Source organism: Sinohyriopsis cumingii, chromosome 4, assembly GCF_028554795.1.
Source record: "Sinohyriopsis cumingii isolate HCF-2022 chromosome 4, ASM2855479v2, whole genome shotgun sequence".
In the NCBI taxonomy this organism is placed as follows: domain Eukaryota; kingdom Metazoa; phylum Mollusca; class Bivalvia; order Unionida; family Unionidae; genus Sinohyriopsis; species Sinohyriopsis cumingii.
Window position 1 is genome coordinate 101,078,730 of NC_142964.1, and position 23,179 is coordinate 101,101,908.

Sequence of the window (23,179 nt, forward strand, 5' to 3'; positions counted from 1 at the left end):
AATTTGGCTTCTCATGAGGCATAAATGATATAATATTAACCTTAGTGGTACATGTACTTTACTCAACACTTCTTTGAGTAACGAAAACCTGACATCGGGAAACAGAAATCGGATTTCTTAACACATGTTATGAATAAAATACTGGTTCTGGATACATAGTCAAATAAAATGCGGCCACTTGTGAGGGGTAAATTTTATATTATTGCACTAATATGCTGGCCGCTGGTCGCATTAGCCAGGTGGCCTTTCGCGAGGGGTACTTTTGAACACAAACACGTCGGTGCCAACGGATTCTGGCCATAAGGAGCGGGTGGCCGCTGGTCAGGGGGGCCGTTCAAGAGGGGTACCACTGTATTAATGCCTATGCAAAAACAATATTCTGGGCATAATTTTTTTCCATCAGTTTAGTCAGCTGCTTAGCTTTCATACCAAATTGTGGGATCATCTGAGAAGTTACTCGCTTTGTATAATTGCATAGCAGAAGTAAACATATTTGTAAATGCACAATGGGTTAACTTCAGCAATAAAAGGCTTTGAATCCATCCACAATCATTGGCAAAATTTTGTTCTTTTTTATTCTTTATTTTGAGTATATGTAGAGGATAAACCATGAATTAAAACCCTACAAATACACAAACTTTCACAGGCAAAACCATGAACACAGGTACCTACAAAAATATATTATTTTTTTACAAAACCATGAAATTAAAACGCTACAAATACACAAACTTTCAGTCAAAACCATGAACACAGGTACCTACAAAAATATTTTATTTTTTACCAAACCATGAAATTAAAACCCTACAAATACACAAACTTTCAAAGTCAAAATCATGTACACAGGTACCTACAAGAATATATTATTTTTACAAAACCATGAAATTAAAATGCTAAAAAACCACAAACTTTCAGTCAAAACCATGAACACAGGTACCTACAAAAATATATTACTTTTTACCAAACCATGAAAATTAAATCCCACAAAAATAAATGACAATATTAGTTTTACATGCATGAGCATATGTTTTAGTCAACAGTTCTTTCGCTCAGTATTAATAAAACAGAGATTCTCTTGTGTTGTTTTCTGACCTAAATATGAGTACAATTCTCGGTCAAGGACAGATATTATTTTCCAAAGTTTGACATCATATAATTCCCGATTAGATGAAAAAAAGGGACACGTGACATTGATAGCAAAATATTTTTGAAGTTTTTAAAAGATCTAAAGCAGCCATTTTAAAGCTTGAAAGAAGATAAAAGCATATGTGGTTGATAATATCTTCTGTTCCCATTTGAGTTTTATGCAGTTTTCCATTGCATCATGATCCTTATACTCATATATAAAAAATCTTTCAAAATCTCTGTAAATGCATAATCTATGGATTTTTTTTTTAATTTGCCACCCCCAGGTAGAAGAGAAGGTGAAGAAGCAGCATAGAGAATACATTCTGCGAGAACAGCTCAAGATAATCAAGAAGGAGCTGGGACTGGAAAAAGAGGACAAAGATGCCATTGAAGAGAAGTTCCGGGGTAGACTTAAAGTAGGTCAATTTATCTGCCTGTAGTTCTTATTGCTTGGTGCTTTTATATAAAGTCAACTTTCACTGTAATCTTCATTAATAATACAATCTTAGAAAATAGCTGAATTTTGACACCAACCACACACACACACTACTTAACTACCTGAATATTGAATGAGCTGGTTTCACTTAACTGCTAGCATTATAAGCAATCTGGAAATATTGACTAAGCGAAGTGAGAGGTAATTAAAAAATTTAAATGTATTTACAGTTAATCAAAGTCATTATTATAATTTAATTAACACTGCTACCAACAGTACAGTTGTTTCTATCTGCCATTTCTAACTTCCCTGTTTACTTTGCTTCATGTGACTACATTTTTCCATTATTCATAGGTCCAGAGACATTTTTTCACATGACACAGACAAAAATCCTGTGCTCTTTTTTTAACGGATTTTCACTGGTATCTCTCTAGGGAGAAAGAGAGATACAGGGACACACACATTGTGGCGAAACATGCTGATAGACTGTTTGAGAGAGAGAGAGAGAGATGTAGTGGTAATATCAGAGAGACTTACCATAAAGGCATTTATTCATTGCCCATCACTATGTTTCTTTACTGTTTGATTAGTCCACCTTACCAACCCACACAATGACAGAGAACAGGTGAGGGTGGGTAGAGCAGCCTTTGGACATTTTAATAGTAAATAATATGTTTTTAGACCCTTATTAATAGGTTTTATAAAACATGAAAGAAATGAAAATAAATCAGGCGTTAAACAGATTACACTATATGTATTTCTCCTTTTCATAACTGTTACAAAGTACCAGGTTCTTGTAGGTTACTTGGTGCAAGTTCAGTTTTCTTGTTGTCTCTCACTCCACATCATGTATTATCTCCCTTATGCATAAGAGAGAGACAGAGGGAGACTTGTTGAAGGGCTGTCATGTACATTTGTAGTGGTTGTTTGAAACTAGTCAGGAAGTGTTCTTGACTTTTTCATTTTGTGGTGAAGTTTTTAGAAATAAAACAAACCAAATTAAGCGGTAGTTCATTAAGTATTTGACCTATTTGCAGTTAGGTACTCAATATCAGTTAAAAATTAATTGCAATGTATAGTTTTTGTTTTGCTCATTTGAAGTCATATAGCCTAAATACATGGTATACTGACCAAGAATGGCACATACACCTTAAGTGCTTTGAGATGCTTCCTATGCTTTTCTACTTCGAATTGTATCAAAACAAAGTACAGTGAAACCCTGCTATAGCATGCTTCATTATAGCACAAATTTAGATATAACATGATCATGGCATGGATCCTGAAATGTCACATATTTTCATAGTATGAGAAATAATGTGTAAAACATTCATTATCATTTAGGAGAAGAGACCATGTATAAATTCGAATAGGACACTAGCATGGGGTGGCTCCCAAAATTTTTCAATAATTTCACCAATATCTTAAAGTTTTGTGCTGAAATAAAGAAGAGTTTGATTTAATATTTCGGCAAGATATATTATATTCGAGAATAAAATACAGTCTTATGATCATATCTTTCCTTATATAAATAAAGTTGTTAAATATTTATATTTGTAATTTATTAAACATAAAAGTGAAAGCAGCCTACGTGTGCTTGGTGGTGTTGTTAAAACAAGTACCATGCAATCACTTGAGCAGAAAATAATATTGCCCACTGCTTATAATTCTGTCTGTTACTAATGTTGTTTCAACACAATAACTACAGATGTCCACCATCTACAGTTACCAAATTTTGTGAATGACTTGCACTTGGGATAAGGAGAATCTTTTGGTTTGTTGGTTTCAAAAGGTCAAAGATTTATTATAAACTTTGCCGCTTTCTATTAGGAAAGTCAAAAACTACTTCACCTTGTGATTTGTTTTTTTATGTAAATTGAATGAAAATAGTTTATGGATTTTTAAATGCTTCTTTGCCCACCTGAGTAACTCAGTGAGGTAAGCCCTGGGGGAAATGTATTTTATGCAGGTGCCGATATCAACAATGCAAAGAAAACATAGTTTTGCACATCTGCTGATTTAATAGCTGATTGACTATTAGCCCTTTTATCATCTGATGATGGATACATACCATCATTTGTTTCAAAACTTGAAACAGTAATGTATAAACAACAATTTATGCTGAAGAACGTAATTGGTAAAGTACTTTTTATATATAATTATAATTTCTTCGTAAAAGGTCAGTTTAATCCATAAGTAAACATGTCAAGGGATAATATTGGTGATCATTGTTGTCTAGGAAGTATCTCTTCATTAAACTGTCTCATTTCATAATTCATTGGGCATGAAAATGTACAATTTGTAGAAAGTAAAGTCTAAATATTATGTGATAACAGATGTAGCCTATAAAAAAAATTATGATCAGAAATGTATGGGACAATGCTATGATGTGGAATTCGAGAAGAGTTGTAAGGTCATGGTTGTTTTGTAACAGGACTCAATTTTATGTGTCAATATGCAAAAAAACAGTAAAGTAAATAATATCTAACCAGTACACAACATTATAATGACTAAGTAGACAACATATTAAAAGCATAAATTTGCAAACCTATCTATGATTCACAAAAGTTACAGAGTTTTAGTGGTAATATTAAGAAATTCTTTTTCTAAAATTAGATGCAGCCACATGGCATGCATGGCTCCACATTTGTTCTTTGCTTTGTACCGATTCAGTTTGACAGAAGGATCTAGTTCATTTGTATATCCTCATTAGTGCTTCACTTCATCATTGATAAATAGCTAGGGTAATGTTTTGTTTTTTCAGAAACATTAGTGTTAGTAAATGGTGGGTCCCTTAGTTATGGTTTAGGTGCCCTTGGTCTTTGCACCAAGTATCTTTGGCCTTTGTTGGAGCACAATAGGAACAGTATATAGCAATTAACTGTAATTTGAGTACCTAGATTACATCATTGTAATTAAAAATAGGTATAAATAGTTGATTAACTGCTACTGAAACAAGTAATTTAATTTTTACACTTTTCAAAACTTTCACCAAGAATCGATGGTCCAAAAGATTCACATTTAATTTTGAATTAACTTCCAAAACATGCACATATAACCATTGTGGTTTGAATGAATGAACACAATAGTGTGAAGACACCTATGCTTGTGCTCCCCAGTACATTATAGGGGATGCTTCAAACTGGTTGAGAAATATTTTCAAGTGCATTTTTCTTGTGAAGGTTTTAAAGCAAAAACATGATTAAAAAATAAATATATTGTTTGATTGGCAGATCAGTTATTGTAATTAAAATGCTGTAAACATGGTACTTCTGTCAGGTAAAATTAATTGTGATGTATAGTTTCTGCTGTTGTTCTTTTGAAGTCTTGTGGCTAAAACATATTGCGTAAATATATCTGTATCCAAACATAACACACTTTCAAGTATGTATAATCTGCATGTGTGTATATATATATACACACTACTCCCTCGATAACTCGCGCACATCGGGGTCCAGAAACATCGACCGCACTATAAGTGAGGGGCGAGTTATTGAGGGACCTATAAAATAAGCCCAAAACCAATAAAGTGATTGACAACATAACGGAAAAATAAGGGGGGGAGGGGTAGGCAGATTATACTGTTGAATACTCACTTTATAATCGTTCTGAGATTAACTGTTAAGAAATATCTCTTCATAACGGTGTACTTTATTATTTTCTCATAGGACAACATTAAAAATTTCAAGATAAATTGCAGTATATTGAGGCGATCATCGAAAACATTATTCCACGTGGTTTCCGTTCGCTGAACATGTGTACCACTTAACACATTGTGTACTACGTCACTAAGTTTTATGTTGAATTGTATGCATTCTAGTTTTATTGTTTGAGCCAAATTAGAAGTTTTTTATACACAAAAAGATCGACTCTTTTCGAGAAACAGTGTCGATCGAACGATAGATAGATTTGAATGCGGTAGAAGTAAAATGGAAAACAAAAAAAAAACAAGAGTTAATCAGTACTGACATATTTAATTGGTCTACAAATTTAAAACAACGTAAATTAGAACAAGTTAATACTTGCCATTTGTGCCACGCTTGACAAATATCAATTCACTTTTTGAAAAATCAGTTAATTTTTTTTGTGTGTGTTACTCCTTGGTTTCTCTGCCGCCGAGCAAAATCCCTCAGATTTCTCAACTGCATGAGCTTTACGTAGTCAACATTTTGGGTCTCCAGCCACCTTATAGCAATATCAAAATATTTGCTTCCTGTGCAGAGGGGTGGGGGTGCAACATCTGTGTCTGCATCACTTTCAACACTTGTGTTACTCCAGTTAGAATCGTCTTCTGCTGCAAATTTGTTCGCTATAGAAATAATCATAGTTTCATCTGACATGTATTCGGCTGTAGGGCAATCATTGTCAGCACAAATCCACTCCTCCACCAAGAGAAACGCCCATCTCAGGACCATGAGTCTGTACTAATTTCTCCCAAACAGCCTCGGCATTAATGACATCAGTTTCACTGAAACATTCGAAGTCACTATCGTCGTCGTTGTCTCTGTTACTGTTTTGCTTTACGTCAAAGGCAGCTCCAAGACCCTTAATCCAGTACCCGAGGTCTCTTGTAATCAATTTTTTTTTTAATGCAACAAACACTTCCCCAAGTTGTTGATCAAAACAAAGCCGGCATGTACATGTAATTAGGTTCTCACAGAAGTACTCACGGGTTTCGATGTGACGGTCGATTGACTCTTTTCATGTTTTCAATGAACAGACTATGTTGTGATTATAATGTTTACACTGAAACGGAATTAAAGGATTAGAACATGACTTTCACACAGGAAGTCGTTTAATTGGTGTTTATTTCATTCTCTGTTGCCACCTGTTAACATTTACCAGAAGTTTTCATTGATCGCTATTTCACCAGACTGTTTATTTACAGTATAATGACAACTATTTATCCTAAAAACTTACATGATATATGATATCTTTAAACAGAGGTCTCGCTAGGATTTCAAAACTGGGTCTTTCTGCCTCTGAATTCAATCACTAAATATCAGTATATTTTCTCACTCGGCCGCCAAGTCAAAGCCTTTGAACTAGCCGCCTAGCTGTTGCATCATGTTCTTTTTTTTTTTTAATGTACTCTTATGAAATAGCAACAGTACATCAAAGAGTCTTTCAGTCACTGAATTCTGTCATTGTAAATATCAGCACAGTAAACTGATCAACACATTTTCCCACAAAGCAGGTGGCTGAAACAGGACCGGCAAATCTTTGAAATTTCTCGCGCACCTATTACATGCGTACGGAGGACTCCAGCCTCAGTGATTTTCTGCGTCCCAGATCAAAAATTGGCGTCCAAATACGCGTAATTAAGCGTTTTCGAGATCTCTGAAATTAATTCTTCTCTAGAGCTTGCAAATTGCAAAATATGGATTATATTTTTACGGGCATTAATCACCATTTTCGATGATAAAACGAGCAATGTATCAAGGTTTAATTTATCAATTCTTATCATAATTTTTTTTCATGTTCAGCATATTTTAAAGATATTTTAAATACATTTTGTCTGGAAAAAATCGGGAGCCAAGACGGACACCGCGTTATAAGCGGGATCGCGAGTTATCCGGGCGCGAGTTATCGAGGGAGCGGTGTATACACACACACACACACACACACAAGCACAATGCATTTCTGTCTTTTCATTTCTAGCTATGCTCCCATTTCTCTTTGTTCTGCTCTCACTTCTCCCTCATCTGTCCAAAAGGAGAAGTAACTTCTATTCAAGTCTAGTTCAACCCAAATTTGTTCTTCTCATTTGTCTTATATTTGTGTACCCTAAAATAAATGCCATCATACTATATATTGTAATTCTACATCACGCAACTGGGAGTTGGTGCAGAGGTATTCAATGTTACCACTGCAATCTACAAAAATAAATTGGTCCTGAACATTGTACTCATTTTCATCATTCATAGTCTAGATCAAGACATGTATACAGAACAGCTGAAATTTTTCCTTTAAAATATGCTTGGTTTTTATTTGAAATATAATAGGTTTTAGTTAGAAATATATTTGGCTTGAATTTAAAATAAACCATGTTACAAAGAGATTAGGAAACAAAACGTATTGATGATCACTTCTTTTAATTCAGGACCTGACGGTGCCAAAGCATGTGATGGAGGTGATAGATGAAGAGTTAAACAAACTTTCCTTTCTCGACAACCACTCCTCAGAGTTTAAGTAAGTCATGATGGTTACTATCAGTTAACTTCATGGGCTTGTCTTTTCTGATAATTCTTTCTGTTGAGAGAGAGTCATCTTTTGTATACACTGGCATAAGATGGAGCATATTATGATGTCTGACCATCTGTTACCAATTTCATTTCTGTACAGCAGCTCAAATTCTCCATCATCTACAGTTACTCTAATTACTGAATGACTTGTGCTTGTTGTAAGGAAGAGGTAAGTTCAAATGGTGGAAATTTCAAGGTCATTGTTACTGAAAGAAGAAAATTGGTTTCTGTACAAACATTTAATTACACTGGTCAACAGTGAAATCATTACTGACTTGAAAAGGCCCTAATCTGTAGTATTTTGGTGTGCCGAACACGAATATAACCGTGAAAAATTTGTATTGGCTCTCGTTTTGAAGATATTCATATACCTCATTTTCTATGTTTCACTGTGTAAATTTCTCCAGTAGGACTGCAGCAACATCCGGAATAATGATGTAACATTGCATAATACCATCATGCTCACATCATCCACAGTTGATTGCATCATTTTCTGATGCAATGCAATACTAATGCCATGCGGCTGCTGAAGTAAGTTGACGTCAGCAGTGTACTATACATGTGTAGGCCTATTATACTAATGCCAGGCGGCTGCTGAAGCTGACGTAAGCAGTGTACTATATAAAGCCCAATCAGATAGGTTCAGCATTTAAAATATTTTAGACGTTGTGCGAGACAGTTCAAGCTACTGTTACATAAAACTTATTATTTTATCCATTTACGTACAATAAAGAACAGTAATGCCTCGAAAGTGTGTTAATACCGCGGACAATTTTTGCTATATTTGTGGGGAAGTGACATTTGCCAACCAGAAGAAAAGTATCAATTCTCAAGTGAAGAAGGCATATCATCTTTACTTCGGATGCAAGGTTGGTGACCAAGACAAGCCTTGGGCTCCGCATATATGCTGTGCTACATGTACAACACAGCTTTCACAGTGGTTGAATTGCAAAAGGTCATCAATGCCGTTTGCAGTCCCAATGGTGTGGAGAGAGCCAAGCAACCACCTAAATGACTGTTACTTCTGCTTGGTTCCTCCTCTTTCCGGCGGAATAACGAAGCGAAAGAAGTCGAGAATAGTCTACCCAAACATTCCGTCTGCATTGAGACCAGTTCCACATGGTGAGGGACTTCCTATTCCAGAACCTCCAGCAGAATATTCTCTTGATTCATCTGACGAAGACAAAGGTGAGTCGACCTGTTCTTCTCCTGGTCCATCAGCATGCAGTGATCCAGATTTTCACTGTGGTGCATCATCAACCCCACACAGAATAACACAGGAAGAACTAAATGACCTGATTCGTGATTTGGACTTATCAAAGAACAAGGCAGAATTGCTAGGATCAAGACTCCAACAATGGAATCTTCTAGAAGAAGATGTCACAATTACTGCATATCGAAAGCGCCACCAGCAATTGAAGCCTTTCTTCAGAAAGGAAAGTAATCTGATATTCTGTTCCGATATTGAGGGCCTCATGAATGCTTTAAAAATCACTCATGACCCACAAGAATGGAGACTATTTGTGGACTCTTCGAAACTGAGTCTCAAGGCTGTGCTTTTGCACAATGGAAACATTCTTCCATCTATTCCAGTAGCGTATGCTGTCCACATGAAAGAGACATACGATAACTTAAGGCAGCTACTGAATTCCATTGAGTATAACAAGTACAGCTGGCACCTCTGTGGTGATTTGAAGGTAGTTGCCCTTTTAATGGGACTACAGCAAGGATATACAAAATACATGTGTTTCTTATGCGAGTGGGATAGCCGAGCAAGGGAAATGCACTACATGAGGAAGGAATGGACTCACAGGCAGAATGTAGCCATTGGAGAGAAGAATATCCAACACCCAGCTCTGGTTGAGGCTCAGAAAATCTTGCTACCACCCCTTCACATCAAACTAGGTTTGATGAAGAACTTCGTGAAAGCCATTGACCGGACTTTGCCAGCATTCCGATACCTGCATGAAAAATTCCCTCGACTCAGGGAAGCAAAGATTAAAGAGGGAGTTTTTGTGGGTCCTCAGATTCGAGAGCTTTTCAAAGATGACCGGTTCAACAACTTGCTGGAAGGTGACGCGAAACAAGCATGGAATGCTTTTCGCCTAGTTTCTACAAACTTCCTCAGAAATGTTAGGGCAGAAAACTATAAGGAACTAGTAGAAGACATGTTGATGAAGTATAAGAAACTTGGCTGCAATATGTCTCTAAAGATTCACTTCCTTCATTCCCATTTGGATTTCTTTCCTAGCAACTGTGGTATTGTTAGTGATGAACACGGCGAACGTTTTCATCAAGATATCGCAACAATGGAACAAAGATACCAGGGAAAATGGTCCACTACAATGCTGGCTGACTACTGCTGGACACTCCTCAGAGATGCTCCCGAACAGCTGTACAAGAGACAGGCGAAGAAATCTAAGATGTAGTCAATGACTTGATTTTTTATAGGTAGGCTATTACAGTTGACCTTTTACTATTGGAATGCATTTCGTTATGTAAACATTAATTTCTTGCAGATTACAAAAAAACTAGAGCCAATTTTGCAATTTGACTGTCATATTCGTGTTCAGCACATAAAAATTGATAAGAATTGACTAATTTTATTTCAGTAACATGACTTTTGTAAAAATTTGTTGTCCAGTGTTATTGACCATGTACTGTCACCAAAGTTTGTGGAAGATTAGTATGTTGGGTGAGAAAGAAGCCTATTGATTTTGTGAGTAAAAGAAGAAGCTGGTTTTGCTTAATAATTTGAGGCTTTGACCACATATCATGACCAAAATTTGTTGAGGGCTTGCATTTAGGACATTGAAGAGGTCTGTTGATTTTTGCGGGAGTTTAAAAGTCTCTAAAAATCCATTTGCCCAGTCACGCAAGTGCAAAAAATTTGTATGCACCAGAATAAATTCTATTTAATCAGTGATAATAGAAATATAAAAATTGACATTGTTATTAACCTAAATTTATTCTGTGATCTTCTGACACCAATCATACATAGTAACAAATTTAGATAAGTTGTCCTCCCTCTGGTAAGCATTTATTAGTTTTGAAGAGTGACAGTAATGCTTTTGTATGAGCGTGATCATAACAAATGGAAACCAAACTTCAGGTAGAATGTATGAACTGTCAATGAACAAAACAGTATTGTTGACAGATTGGCAATATTGTTGACAGAACGTTCAATTTGGCTACAGAGAAACACTGGTCAACCCCTGACACTGCATTTGTCCAATCAAAACATTCTTTCAACCACTGGAAATTTTAACCCACCCTTTCAAGTTGGATGAGTGAATTTTCAACCAGTGTTGAGGGGGAGTCAAAAGGTCCAAGGTCATAAGTCTATTAATGGTCTCTAGCAATTACTGCATTTAAGTAACAAGTGGTATCTAGTCCTATGTGTAAGACCTCAACGCTGATATTTATCTTTTGGGCATCTAGGTCTTACTGCCCAAATAACGGCGCTGTATATTGTGTTCTGATCTCATTTAACATCAGAACAACAAGTCAAATTTTCAGGAATATCTCACGCACTTGGCAACCCATATTGGCACTTGTCTACAAATTAAAGTTATAATTTCTTTTTCCTTCTAAATTAAAAATCCCACACAAGCAAATAGACATGTTTTCAAGTTCCTTTGGCCTACAATTCAGTTGGCTGGAATGTGATGGAAGCCAGGAATATAAAAATCAATTAAAAGGATCATAAGAATTTTGAACGAAATGAAGCTGTCTAAACACTTTCTTCAGTATGAACATATTTTTATTTGTTTGGTTAAAGAAGTATACTTCAACTTAGCCTGATTTTTTTTTACATTCCCTGCTTCCATTGCATTCCAGCCAGCTGAAATGTAGGCCAACCAAACTTGAAAACAGATCCATTTCTTTGGTGAGAATTCGAATTTATTAGAGAAAATACATCAGAGTAAGTAAAGTCTGACTAAAACATTATGACTAAACTTTGTAGAAAAGCGTTGTTATTGTCTGCCAGTTGTGTGATATTCCTGAAAATTGGACTTTTGTTATGATGTTAGTCAACATCAAAACACGTTACACAGTGCCGTTATTTAGGCAATAAGACCTAGACGCCCAAAACATAAATATCAGCATCAAGGTTTTACATGCAGGATAACGGTGGTATCTATAATGTCCAAAGGGAAGTGGCTTCAGTGTACTAAAACTATAGTCATCGTGTGATACTCTAATCCCTGAGCATAGTCAAGGGATTCAAAACTCTTATTGCTGAAATAACCCCTGTATACAAAGCCACAGGAAAAACAACAATTTCCAATTATTTTCTGTCTGCTGTGCAATTACAAGGCTTGTGTTTTGTGAAGAGTGATCATTCTCACACAACGTCGCGCTCCTTAAATTGCTTCCAGAAGAGTGATCCATCACTCTCCAAAATTTTATTGTTCAAAACAAAGATTTCCAGATGTTTCCTGAGTGAACTTCTCAGTTTTCGTCCCAGATTTCATGGCATTTGCTTTTCACAAATACTAATATGTTTACAGGTTCTGCCATTTTGATATGACATCATGTACTGTAAAAGATGATGTCATAAATATTTTAGTGGCAGGAAAGTCTTTAAAACGCTAATTAATTTAGTTTAATGATGAAACATATTATTATACTTGACAATTTAATGATTTGGTGACATCAAACCAGTGTTTATTTTTTTAATGTGCAGTTTTACTTTGCTGACATTTACAGATACCACTGTTCCTTTGTGCTTATGCATACAAAAATTTGAGGAGAGTGAATAACTCTCAATACCACCTGGAGAACTGTTCACAGCTTTCATGTGTGTGTGTGTGATTTGGATTTTTAATGTACCTTTTAACAATTTTTCAGTCATATCGCTACGATGTCTGCAGTGTGGACATTTATAATGATGTCTAGCACTGGGGCACCATGCCACAGACACGTAGCATGATGTCCCACCAAGTCACATTATCCTGACACTAGGCTGACCAGTCCTAATACTAACCTCCTAATGCTGAGCGCCAAGCGAGGCAGCTGTATGCACCATTTTTGTAAGTCTTTGGTATGACTCAGCTGGGGTTCAAACCCACGACCTCCCGCTTCTGAGGCAGATGCTCTAACCACTAGGCCATTGGAGCGGTACACACCTGGAGAGATGTTCACAGAAGAGCTGTATACAGCTTTCCTGCATTTTACAAAACATAAGCTCAGCAGTTATACCAGGGAGTAATTTCAGAGATGACCCTTGCTGCTTAGTGCAACATCTAAGCAGCTGACAATACTAGGGGGAAAGAAGCTATGCCTGGTGCATTAATTTTGTGTAGGCATTGATATTAAATAACTTCTAGATTTCTGAACTTGTCATGCACATTGAGAGAACAAAAAATTCAAGAAAATGTCTGTAATTGTTCCCTTGTAAACTCTAGTTGACTGAATTTGTCTGTTTCTGCACTCCATAGATAGTATAATATTGGTGTTGAGCTGAACTTCTTTAAACAGTGTAGTCATCAAATACTTATTTTGTAAGTTTTGGTCACATATACAACTGATCTTTAAGGAAATTAATGTACCAGGTTACATTCAGTTTAGCTTGATATGGAAGTTTTAAGTTTGATTCTTGCTTTAATCTTGACGGCATTAGTAGAATCAGTAAGACATTGGAGCAATGAGTCAGTCTGTATACACCTTGTTTTGCATTACCAGTTGCTATTTTGTCAAAATTCTAGTAGAAGCTTTGTTCAAGAAGAAAATAGTTTAATCAAGTAATCTGAATAGTTGTGGAAAACAATGCCTTTCAGACTTAATTAAGACAACTTTATTTTTCCTATCAATGTCCATAATGAAAATGAATCACATCTGCCACAGATTGCCATTTCTGACTTGCAAGTGGATTGTTTTTATATAATTTTAGAATTGTTTTTTGTTCTGGTGTTTCTTAAAATATTTTACATTTATTGTAAATGCAACAGCCTTAGAGCCACAGATTACAGACATGCAATGTCTAATAATAAATAATAATGCTTTCAGAATAGTTTAACTGAAGACTACATACCTTGATCCAAGATCCTGGTTATTCAGACCCATTGTTCAGTAATCTCAGGAGCCAACCAAAACGTACTAGTATGTTCACACAGAACTATTAAACATGGAGCATGTTTAGTGTGTATTTCACACTAATTTAACACTATCAGGTATATACAGGAATCAATTCTGGGATGGAAGCTTATAAAGTGCACCAAGTTTGAGATTTTGCATCAGCCAGATAAAATGGACTGGACAATTTTGTTGTCACTTTTGATTGGCCAAGAGTGCAAATTCTAGCTCAGACCTGAGCTCAGTTATTTTACAATACCAGTTTGCTAATAAAAAGATATCTTTAGCTTGAATCTATTAGCTTATTCTTTATACGTCCATGACTTAACATATTCATGACAGTATGCTGCTAAATGGATGGGAAAATGTAACTTTGATGTTGTTGTTATTGTCTTGGGGTTTAACACCATTTTTCAGCACAAAATAGGCTACACAAGGCAGCCAGGATAGCTGGCCTTATTTCAGTGGTCAGTCATTATGCCCATATTTTGTGCTTCGCAGATGAGGGTTTAATCTTGTGTTTGATGTTAATTTGTCAGGCATGCTAGGATGATGATACTGACTTTGGTAAAGGTTTTTCATATTGCTCATGACAACCAGAGTTTTTGAAATGTATGCATATTATTCTACCAGTAACTGTGACACTTAGATGAGCACATTTATCTTGGTAAGTTCCATTCTTTCCCTGAAAAATTATGTCATCTATGTTTCATGCTTCAGTGACTTTAAATTGTATGTTAAAAGTTTATTGGGGCATTGGGGGTGCTGTTTTCATTACAATCATGAAACTTGACAATTGGATACATCACTACTACACACTTAAAATGAAAAATCAGTCACCTCCAATATATGCTTTTCTAACATGGGCTAAGTATTTGTGTTTATGATCACATCAGTGCTAGACCTGCATACATCCTACCCTGCTCAGAATAGATCTATACATACACATACACAATACACTCCCCACCCAACTGTTGCATGAGTGTTAATCCTGGGGTCACTTTGCTTTACAGATTTTTTTGTCTGATAAGTATTCAAAACTACCATATATACTTGCATATAAGCCAAATAATTTGGGAAGAAATAAAGGCCTGAAAGAAGGAGGGTCGAATTATCTGCGAGCTAAGGTCTAAACTTGAAGCTTTTAAGATTTTTTTAATGACTACCATAATGGCTATAAATCTAGGGACACGAAAAATAATATTTTTCTGTGTCCTAAGATGTATATGCATGTGAAACATAATATTCTCTGTGTCCCAACACATAATAAATTGTTATAAACTGCTGTGATTGTTTTGTTACTATTTTGCATGTGCATATTTTCTAATTTCTCCAACATGAAATTAATTAAAGGTAAATAAAGACTTCATAATTCATGGGCAGGTTCGAACTTTCCCAGGAGACCAAGCTGTACCATAACGTACAGCACATACACAGTGCACATTGTGCCTGGCATCACTTTAATCCTTGTTTATTCCCAAACATATTAGATGCAGATTTTGCTTTATTTATTTTTTCAACCAAATCACATTCTTCCATATAACACTTCAGCTAGATGGTAGTAGCTGTTTCATTTATGTTGATCCACATGCTGACATGTTCCTTTTTGGTGATATAAGTGACACTACAAATTGAAGTAATCTGTATGAAAAGGTACATATCTTCAGCTTGGTCTACACAAGGCAGAAACAGCATAACTGTTACATGTTCTTGAAAGAATGGTAATAATAAAGGCTAATATTCTGAATATAGATTAACTACAATCATCATCAATCTATTTTAATTTTGTGTACTGGCTGAACAGAATCATAATTTTCCACACAATGGAAAGTTAGATGTCTTGGCATCTCCTTTGTTTATAATTACGGATATGTCTTTTGTTTTCTGACTGCAATACACAGGCCAGTTAATCATTAAACTCCTGAAACTGGCTTGGCCTAAGAGGGAATTTTGACTGGCAACTATACCAGTACTTTTATGTGTAATTGCCTTTCACTCCATAATATTTAGAATGATCACCATAGTTTTGTAAAATGTAAGGTTGCTTTTATCAAAGCAATCTACATTTCAGTTTTTAGGGTATTAGCATAATTTTTGAAGCATTACTTTTTAAACTTCATAATTGTAATTTGGAGATATCATTAAAGTTTTAGTGCATTGGTGCCCATGATTCGTATCCAATGGATGTACTTCATTCAGCGGAATGTACTTCATTCAGCGTGTGTTCAAACTTACAATATACATGCAGTGGCACCATTATGTAAATATGCTCACCAGTCTAATTGCAAGCGTTGAATCAAACTTTATTGTTGTTCATTGTTGTCATACTGGGATAATATTTAAATGAGTTAGGTTTTTACAATTTCAAGGCAAAATAAAAACCTACTTACTGGTGCACTGATATAAAAAGTAATGCAATAACGCATCAACAAACAATCGAGTCAAAAACGGAGGTAGAGGTAAAGCAACTCCGAATTTGGTTGAAACAATAAGAAACCATTTCTTTGTATTAATTGTACATGCCAACCCCAAGAGAGTTATACTGGTTATTTTTGCTAAGGTAAGTTTGCCTAAATAAATGCATTAAGAACTTACTTATTTCGACTGCAAGAACAAACTTAAAGACCTAATAATGTTTCCCTCCTTAAATATTCTCAGCATGTTTTTTAATGTTTTCTAATTTCATGGTGTTTGTTTTTGTAATCATATCATTATATGTTTTTTTATCTTTTAGGTGTTGTCTAATGTTGTAAAGCGCTTAGAGCTTCTAGAGATTAGGCGCTATACAAAGTCCTCATTATTATTATTGTTATTATCTTGTGATGTCATCTTGGACATTTAGGTCAGCTTATATGCAGGTCATGCGCTTGTTAGTGTTTATGTCTATTCAGTTTGGGGGGAGTGTCAACTTATATGTGAACTTGTTTATATGCAAGTCTATACGGATATGGATCAGGTTTACTCATTTCAGGCTTTGTTCAAACTGCATTTTGCTTTATATGTTCTGTTTTTTTTTCATGTCAGATTTTGCCCATTCAGAGTTAATGAATCATGTAATATGGAACTGAAAGAGAATCACCATAATTCATCTTATTTAATGTAAAGACCATGCATCTTTTGTATTGTAAGTGATTTACCATTTTTTGTGACTGTTTACATGTTGATCATATTTATTATCACAGTGTGACAAGGAACTACTTAGACTGGTTAACCAGTCTTCCCTGGGGTAAGAACAGTCAAGAGAATCTCGATCTGAAGAGAGCACGGGAAGTTCTGGAAGAGGATCATTATGGGATGGAAGATGTCAAGAATAGAATCCTTGTGAGTAATGAGATTATTTTCTGTGCCGTAAGTATTTGAGAAAGGTCGATGGTCAGAGTCAGAGTGACATGTTAAAGAAAATTAAGCATTTATATGTAAGGTACAAGCATGATGTCATTATTGGCCACAAATTTTTTAATTACAATTACCTTTTCAAATATTTTCTGACCAGAGTTCATATGTGCAGCCATCGCAGCAATATGCATCACAAATGTAATGGAGTCTTCATTGTGACACAGGGCTTCTGTTAATGCAATAAAATAAAATGTTACACATTAAAACCCCATCCTAAGAGTCCTATGATATACATTAATAATTGCTGATTTGATTAACAGTGTCATACTAAATCACTATTGGATGTAAATTGGCGACTTGTTTAGCTGTAAACTGGAGTAATACAAAAACAAAAAGTGACTGCAGTTCTATGTGACTGCCCCTAGAAAAGAAACTGAGTGCTCAGACTTCCTCTCGGAACCCCTCAATAGTGTCCATTCAGGCCCAAGATGATTTTCAGCTTACAGACAAGGCCAGAGTTTCTCAAACAAGCTGTACCTCATGTCTTCAAAATGTAGTCTGGTTCCCTGCTTTATATGCACTGTGCTGTGCACTCTGCTATAGACATAGTGGAGTGCAATTCACGGAACATACAAAGCACAGAACAAGACTACCCTGGTATTCAAAATGTAGATCAATGCTTGGAACAGAGGTATGTCTAGCAAGAGAGTCATTAATGACAACCAATCTGCTGTCCAACCATCAATAAATTTGGCCAAGAAATACCAGACTTAAAATACAAAGTGGAAGAAAAAAAGATTGTACTTTGACATCAAAATAGCATCTGTGGAGTGCCTCATCTGCATTGCAGTCAACATGCAATCAAATTGTAATGCATGAGGTTGCAATGCTTTTGTGAAGAGATCAACAAATTTCCATGAACTGGCACTTGTCCATTATGATCAGTGTGATAAATTTTGACTCACACAAAGTGAGAGGAAGATAGACTTGTAAACTGCAGTTAAAATGTGCAGGATGTGAGTACTTTCACTTTATATTGACATATTGCTAAACTCTAAAGTCTACTTCATGCTTAGATTGGAATTTAGTAGTTTCTAGTAAATATGACAATTTGCATGTCACTTTAGAAGAATTACACTTACAGAGATTTTTGTTGAAAACAATTATCATTAGGGACCATGTATTTAATTTTCTTTCAGTTGGCCAGTGCATTTTTGGTTTCTTTTATCAATTTTGTTTCTTCAAAACTAATATTATTAGTATTATGGGTTTAATAGTTTTTTCTCCCAATAAATCAGAGCAAGAATATATTTTTTCAAGCTTAATTTTGGAGGGGTTAGACACTTCTTGGTTTTATTGAATCAGCTAAGACATTTATCTCTGTCTCTTTTAACAGTTTTAGCTGTGTAGTTTGGTTTTATTGATTTAATTTAAATATTTAAATTCTGAGTTAAATAATACTTAATTTATTAAATTGATTCTACTTAAACTAGTGTGATCAAGAAATATCATAATCATTTCCACTGAAACACAGACATGAGAGACACACACACACACTGACACATATGCCAGCTTTTTGCTGGACTTCTGTTAAGCATTTAACACATTAGTTATACCATTATTTTATGTATCTCAGTGAATTTATTACTGTGACTTTTTAGTGCCAGCACTTGTCAAAACCACGTGGTCAGGGTCTGAAAATTGCACAAGAACAACAGAAACAGGTCATGACATGGCTGTTGAGATGTCACTAGCTGCTGAGTGTCAAAAATTGGTCCACACAAGACTGTGACAAAGTCCCTATATCAGCCTAATGAGAGTTAGTCTCTGGACATTGATGTTCAGAAGAAACTGGTCATGTACTGCAAAACTGTTCAGGATGGTAGGGTCATTATCGAATTTAGTTAATGTGTTGGTAAATGATGGAAAGCAGAGACCATCATGCATGATGTAATTACTTTTGGTGCAGATATCCATTGACTGAGTTTCAGGGATTGGCATGAATGGGGCTAATTTTATGGGAGGTTTAAAACGTGGTGTTCAACTGCAACAGGAGAATGCGTAAGTGGTGGGAACCTGGCGTGTGTCACACAAACTGGTCCATTTCTGTTTCTGATGGCTCTTGCTACATGAAAGTGTGGAAGCCCTCCACTCTGCCTGGGATGTTACCGCTCCAATGGCCTAGTGGTTAGAGCATCTGCCTCGGATGCAAGAGGTCGTGGGTTCGATCCTCAGCTGAGTCATACCAAAGACTTACAGAAATGGTACTAACAGCAGCCTCGCTTGGCGCTCAGCATTAAGAGGTTAGTGTTAGGACTGATCGGCCTGGTGTCAAGATAATGTGACTGGGTGGGACATCATGCTACATGTCTGCGGCATGATGCCCCAGTGCTAGACATCACTATAAACTGTCACACTGCAGACATTGTAGCGGTATGACTGAAAAATTGTTAAAGCTACATTAAAAATCCAAATCACATCACATAACACGTCATCCACCAAGTAAAAGATATGCTGAGTATAACACTGTCAACATGCCAGACAACTCATAGGTCACAAAGCAAGACTTTCTCAAGCAAATCCATGTCTCTGGAGAGTTTCAAGGGATATAAATGGCAGGGGATCCTGCATAAATGACAACAGTTTAAGATGATTTATGAGTAGCATCAAAACACAGGCATTGTTAATGACATGCAGGTCTTAAAAGATCTAGCCAGCGTACTTGACCCCAGCCATTTGCCAGCAAGACAAGATGCAATCAGGCAGAATGGATGTGAAAGACTTCTTGCTAGATAGGACCAGATTGATGCTCCTGCTGGCATGCAGACCTGTCATCCACTCATGGACAAATAACAGGGACAAGTCTTTTCAAGACACATCATCAACAGAGTTTTTTTCCAGAGTATGCACTCTTACTGAAATCTTGACCTTAATTCGACTCCATGTGAAAAGGGATTTTACACCAAGAATGCAGTTCACACACTGCTCAGGAGCTCCCTCAAAATACTCTCTGTTGAAAACAAAATGTTCATCAGACTGAAAATGGGCACTCTGACTCAGCACGATAAACTTATCACAGATGCTTGCATGCACTTTAAAACAGAAAGTGAACTGATGAAAGAGTTCATAAGTACCTATTACACCACTGCCTGGTTTGCATTTATATAATCTGATTTAAAGCAGTGTACTCTAATGTGTGTCGTGAAGATGTTTCATTCAGTCTTTCTCTCTCTTTCTCTCATTTTCTCTTTGCCACACGTCCATGCACAACTTGCCATAAGAACTTGGAAGTGAGACCCTTTGACATTTTGTAAGCACCTATAAAATTCAGATGTGGGGGTCCTCATGATTCCATAAAATACCACACTAATGGAAGCCCTTTAACATTTAAAGTATTGTCCAGGTCACCTGGATGTTAACTAGTAATATACAAAGAAATCTCACTATAACTTACATCATTATAACACATTCAGATATAGCATAGTCATGGCATTGCTAAAATTACAATAATTTTCAACAATTTTGTTAAGTATTACAAACTTTAAGTGCCAAAATAAATAAGTTTCATTTAATAATTTGGCAAGATATGGTGTTTTTGTGAAGAAGAAAGAAAGAGTATCACTGCCTCTTGCTTATTTTTGAATAATGCTTCTTTAAAATATAACAATTTTTAATCTAATTATTTGTATACATTAACAAAAAGGCTGTTCCATCTTCTTTGTGTTTGTGTTCAGCACATCTTGTGTTTTGTTATTTTTCAAAATTATGGTAACAGTCAACCGGTGCTTGCTCGGTCATCTGACAGCGTTACTGTGATTGAGTTAGTATTATCAGAGAAACATAATTTACTTAAATATTTGCTTTCCTTGAGCAAAATTTATTCATCATATCTCTGGTATCTGTTTACTTTAGAATTATCTCCATTGTGGGGCCGGAGTAGATATGTATTTCCTTGATCAATATGCTCACCATTTTCTAGTTTTTGATTCAATACTGTAAGAATCACCATCATGGGACTGAGGCAGTGCTATATTTCCTTGATCAAATTGCTCACCATTTTCTAGTTTTTGATTCAATACTGTAAGAATCACCATCATGGGACTGAGGCAGTGCTATATTTCCTTGATCAAATTGCTCACCATTTTCTAGTTTTTGATTCAATACTGTAAGAATCACCATCATGGGACTGAGGCAGTGCTATATTTCCTAGATCAAATTGCTCACCATTTTCTAGTTTTTGATTCAATACTGTAAGAATCACCATCATGGGACTGAGGCAGTGCTATATTTCCTTGATCAAATTGCTCACCATTTTCTAGTTTTTGATTCAATACTGTAAGAATCACCATCATGGGACTGAGGCAGTGCTATATTTCCTTGATCAAATTGCTCACCATTTTCTAGTTTTTGATTCAATACTGTAAGAATCACCATCATGGGACTGAGGCAGTGCTATATTTCCTTGATCAGATTGCTCATCATTCCTCTAGTTTGTACAAATTTATTTCATCTATCCCAACCTTTAAAATCTGTGCAACTGTATTCTCAGTTCCACATTATTTGCCAGCTAGTTTTGTTTTCTGCCTTTAGGCCTAGCTTTTTGTTTTGTTATACAGGCATTCTTAAGATTTTCCTTTTTTTTGCAAATATGTAAATGATTCACGTTTTTGTCACATCATTGTAAACATGGGATTCAACTTTGTCATCAGTTGTTTATTTAACTCATCAGCATTATCAGTCTGCTGTCAGTTTGTTTTATCTGGGGGCAGTAAGCATTATTTGCAAATAACTGACACACCATCCTTGATTTACACCATTCTTAAAAAATATGACCTAACTTTATCATCAGTTTTTCCTTAACTAATACTCAGTGACTAGCACTGATATGTTATTGATTTGTTGTGCCTAGGGGCAAGCCCCAGCTGTAAAGTGTGATGTCATAATATTTTTCTGATGATGCTTATTGTGGTCACTCTGGCAGCCACTCCAGGTATATTCAAAGCCTGTGACTTCCAGCAGGTAAAATTCAGCTTATAGGAGTGAACAATGGAAACAGCTGCAGAAGCAAATTTTATGAATAGTTTTTTAATTATTTTTTTTTACAATTATTCTTTGGCTTTTGTCAACTCATCATAGTTCTTCCTATTTGATGCAGAAAAATGGTTTATTTCTATTTTATATCTTTTATGTTCATTCACAGGGGCCAACATTTTGTAGATCAGGATCAGTTGAAAGTGAATTTATTTTCTGAAGATAATTCATGTTTACTGTGGATAATGGAGAGTACTGAAAAAATCCAACAAGTGAGCTGGGTAATCGGTGATTACATTTTGGTTTTATCAACAAAATACTCTGTAGCATATCATGCAGTTTATGCATGAGCATATCGTTTTCTAATTTCAGGGTAGGTACATGTATGACATGATACATAGGCAGTGATTTAACCTGGAAAAGTTTCTGTTATTAACTTTTGTTCATTATGTTACAAAAGACTTCTGGTCACTGTCTTTTTGGCATAAACTTTTCACCCATTTTGTACATTTGCAGGGCAAGAGAAGATTATCAAAATACACATAAAGCCAAATACCATTATGAGGAGTGGAAATACAATAGACTTGGTGACATATAGAATGCTTTGAGTAATTAGTAGTTTTGAATGTTTGATACTTACAGGAATTCATAGCTGTGAGCCAACTGAAGGGTTCCACCCAGGGTAAGATCTTGTGTTTCTGTGGTCCTCCAGGAGTGGGCAAGACCAGCATTGCCAGGTCCATAGCCAGGGCTCTTGGCAGAGAGGTAATGATACTTTTACAGCTTTTTGTTTGGTGATCTGTAAGCTTTAAAAAAGAATACGGTGAGATTAATAGAATTAGTCTTACGGACCACTGTATGGATCAGCATACACCAATTGAGGAGTCTTCATTCATGTTTTACAAATATTCCTGTTCACATTTCATCCCAC

At 35.8% G+C, this 23,179-nt stretch overlaps 1 protein-coding gene across 1 annotated transcript in view; it reads left to right on the forward strand.

The window, feature by feature from the left end:
* Positions 1–23,179, forward strand: part of LOC149801776 (lon protease homolog, mitochondrial-like) — a 138,220-nt gene that overhangs the window by 70,989 nt on the left and 44,052 nt on the right. The window contains exons 10-13 of the mRNA XM_089956844.1: positions 1,410–1,541; positions 7,662–7,750; positions 17,064–17,202; positions 22,891–23,013. Coding sequence (XP_089812970.1) covers positions 1,410–1,541; positions 7,662–7,750; positions 17,064–17,202; positions 22,891–23,013 — 483 coding nt within the window. The remainder of the gene's footprint in view (positions 1–1,409; positions 1,542–7,661; positions 7,751–17,063; positions 17,203–22,890; positions 23,014–23,179) is intronic.